The sequence below is a fragment of the Malania oleifera genome, chromosome 6, assembly GCF_029873635.1.
Source record: "Malania oleifera isolate guangnan ecotype guangnan chromosome 6, ASM2987363v1, whole genome shotgun sequence".
Lineage (NCBI taxonomy): Eukaryota > Viridiplantae > Streptophyta > Magnoliopsida > Santalales > Ximeniaceae > Malania > Malania oleifera.
The window spans coordinates 43,621,713-43,624,682 of NC_080422.1; the positions used below are offsets into that span (position 1 = coordinate 43,621,713).

The 2,970-nt window shown below is 43.3% G+C and overlaps 1 protein-coding gene across 1 annotated transcript; it reads right to left on the reverse strand.

Annotated features, from left to right (window-relative positions):
- Positions 1 to 931: 931 nt before the first annotated feature.
- On the reverse strand, positions 932 to 1,717 carry LOC131158576 (uncharacterized). Its single transcript, XM_058113445.1, has 2 exons — positions 1,642 to 1,717; positions 932 to 1,569 (listed from the first exon to the last, which is right to left on the reverse strand). The coding sequence occupies exons 1-2, from the start codon at positions 1,715 to 1,717 to the stop codon at positions 932 to 934; spliced, it is 714 nt and encodes a 237-aa protein (XP_057969428.1).
- Positions 1,718 to 2,970: the final 1,253 nt, after the last annotated feature.

Genomic DNA, 2,970 nt, shown 5'->3' on the forward strand with positions numbered 1-2,970 from the left:
TTTGCTAGGAGTGTCATGGTGGCCTCAGATCTTCAATCCGGCGAGAAATGGAGTTAGGATTGAAGAGATAAGAGGAGGGGGTCATGAGAGAGAGAGAGAGAAAGAGAGAGAGAGGAGGGTTTCTGCGGTGAAGATTTGATTAAAAATCCAAGTTTAAGCTATTTATAGGGCAGGATTCGTCGATAAGACACATCACTTCGTCGACGAGTACTACAGAAAGTTCGTCGACGAACCCACACGCTCATCGACGAGTTTTAGTCTGCTTTAAACCCTCTCTCAGTATCCTCTCATCGATGAGATGGGTCTTCGTCGACGAGATCCTAAAGAGCCCTCGTCGACGAGTCCTGTAGAAATTTCTTGGGTTATTACATAACCAATCCATCCCCAGTATAACGTCAAAACTGAACATATCGCACACTACCAGGTTCACCGCTAGCGGCCTTCCCTGAATTATCACTAGACAGTTCCCTAACATCTTCCTGTAGATCACTACACTCCCAGACGGTGTAGCCACAGACAACCCCTCATCCATCACTTGGGTTTCAACCCCACACAATTTCACAAAATTTGCAGATATAAAGGAGTGGGTTGCTCCTGAATTGAATAAGACAACAACTTTATTTGAAAGTAGTAACATGGTACCTGTCACCACATTATCAGCATGCTCTGCATTGGCTGGAGTACGTGAGTACACTCTCGCCTGAGCTGTGTTTCCTTAAAAGTTTCCTTGAGGCACCTTATTATTTCCCCAATTCTAACTCGGTGCAGGTGTATTATTCATCTGCGTACAACACTCCCGGATCCTATGGCCTAATTTGCCACAACGATAATAGTTACCCACAAACGGTTGGCATTCACCATCATGCCACCTATTGCACCTGGTACAACGTTCGCGAGATCAGTTCCCTTGTGGACCCCACTGTTCTGTACCCTAGCAATTACCCAAACTGTAGTTCCTCTTCTTCCACTTCCAATGTCGAGAATTAGTTTGAGAACCCAAAGGCATTGACCTCTTCTTCTGATCCTGTACCACCTCATCCTTCAAGAGACCAACTTCGATTATGGCAGCTTTATCCACTAGAATAGAAAACTCCCGGATCTGCAGCATTCCCACTAGCCTACGAATATCCTTCCTTAGATCCTTCTCGAACCTCAAAGTCTTTTCATACTCGTTCGAGATCATACATGATGCAAAGCGAGATAGCTTGATGTATCTAGCTGTATAACTCTGCACTGTCAGGGTCCCCTGAATCAGACTCGAGAATTCGTCTGCCTTTGCATCACGGGTGGAAGCAGGGAAGTATCTCTCAAAAAATACCTCCTTAAAATGTCTCCAAGTTATCCCTGATGGATTGGCCCTCTGCTCCTCCAGCAGACTTACAACCATCCACCATCTCTCAGCTTCTCCTGCCAACTGGAATGTAGTGTAGAGGACCTTCTGCTTGTCGGTGCAGTGCAGAACATTCAGTATCTTTTCTGTCTTTTGCACCCATTTCTCTACCACAATTGGGTCGGATCCCCTAGTGAACGTCAAAGGATGCATGTGGGTGAACTTCTCAATGGTGCAACCTGCAGCAGTAAACGAACGCTCACATCCCCTAACACTTCACTCGATCTCTCGTATAATCTGCCTGGTCAAACCCTGAGGCACGAAAGGAGACCCTTCACTTGCAGTCCCCTCTGAGCTACTATCCCAGTTACTATCCTTGAGCTCCATTATGAAAATAGGATAGGAATAGTTTAGCATTCCTATATCATAGCACAATTAACACAATTATTGCAAAATAATCATGTTAACTCCTAAGCTCTCTGGTCCAGGCTTGCCCCATTGCACAAACATGAAACCATCAATGGTTTTCTGTGGTTTTACTGAAATCATCATTCCACGAAAAACACAAAACAATGTCAATGAATTCCTGTCTAGCTACAAGACAACCCTCGACCTACTCTACAAATTCCCTACATTCCTATATTATGGTATGTTTACCTAATCAAGCCTAACCAAGTCTACAAGACTTAACAACCTAGTTAGCTCTAATACCAAGTTGTCACGCCCTGAACCCAGAAATGGGCCCTAGGGTGTGATTTAGTAACCTAACATGTTCCTGTATCATACAACCATCCATGATTCTACACAATATAAGGGTCTGACCCTATAGGGTTCACGTATACCCTATCCACAATCACATAAACAATATACGTAGTGGAATAATTCAACCTTACAAATCATAACACCATACCAAAGTCTATACAAAACTAGGAACTAGTCCCATAATACAAAACATACCTCTGGGTGCCTACATAATCCAAAAATGACAACCCGAGTAACGATCAGTACTTACACAAGTACGTAGACAATGCTAACCAACAACCATGCTCTTGAAACACTAGAACGCTAGTGTCAGCTACTTGAAGGACTTGAAAAATATTTGTATAATAGGGGTGAGACACTTCTCAGTAAGGGAGAATCAGGTTATATCAATGTGTGGTACATGAGTGCTATTTTAACAGTAAAACATAACATTTCACAATTCCATTATTTTCACAATATAGTTCCAGTATACATATATACATATAACACAAAGCAATATGATCTAGTGTCGTCGCACTCTTCGACCTAAGCCAGCTTGTCTGGTGGTATTTCACACCCTTCGAAAAAAGCCAGTGTCCCTGGTAACCTGACATAACATAAGCCCCCACAACGTTGAACCGCTGCAAACCTGGTGTTCTCACACCCTTCGGTATAAACTGGTCTGTCTAATGGTATTGCACACTTTTCAGCAAAAGCCGGACATCTGAACCTACGGTAGTTAACTGACTCGGCTGCCTATGGTATTATTCCGGCACGCCTCATATCTCAGCCTTCGGTAGTTAATCGGCACACTTTGATTGTCCTCGGCCGTCAGTATTATTCTGACTTGGATTTTTCTCAAAACCTGAAACATTTTGGAACTCATGTTCCTATATATC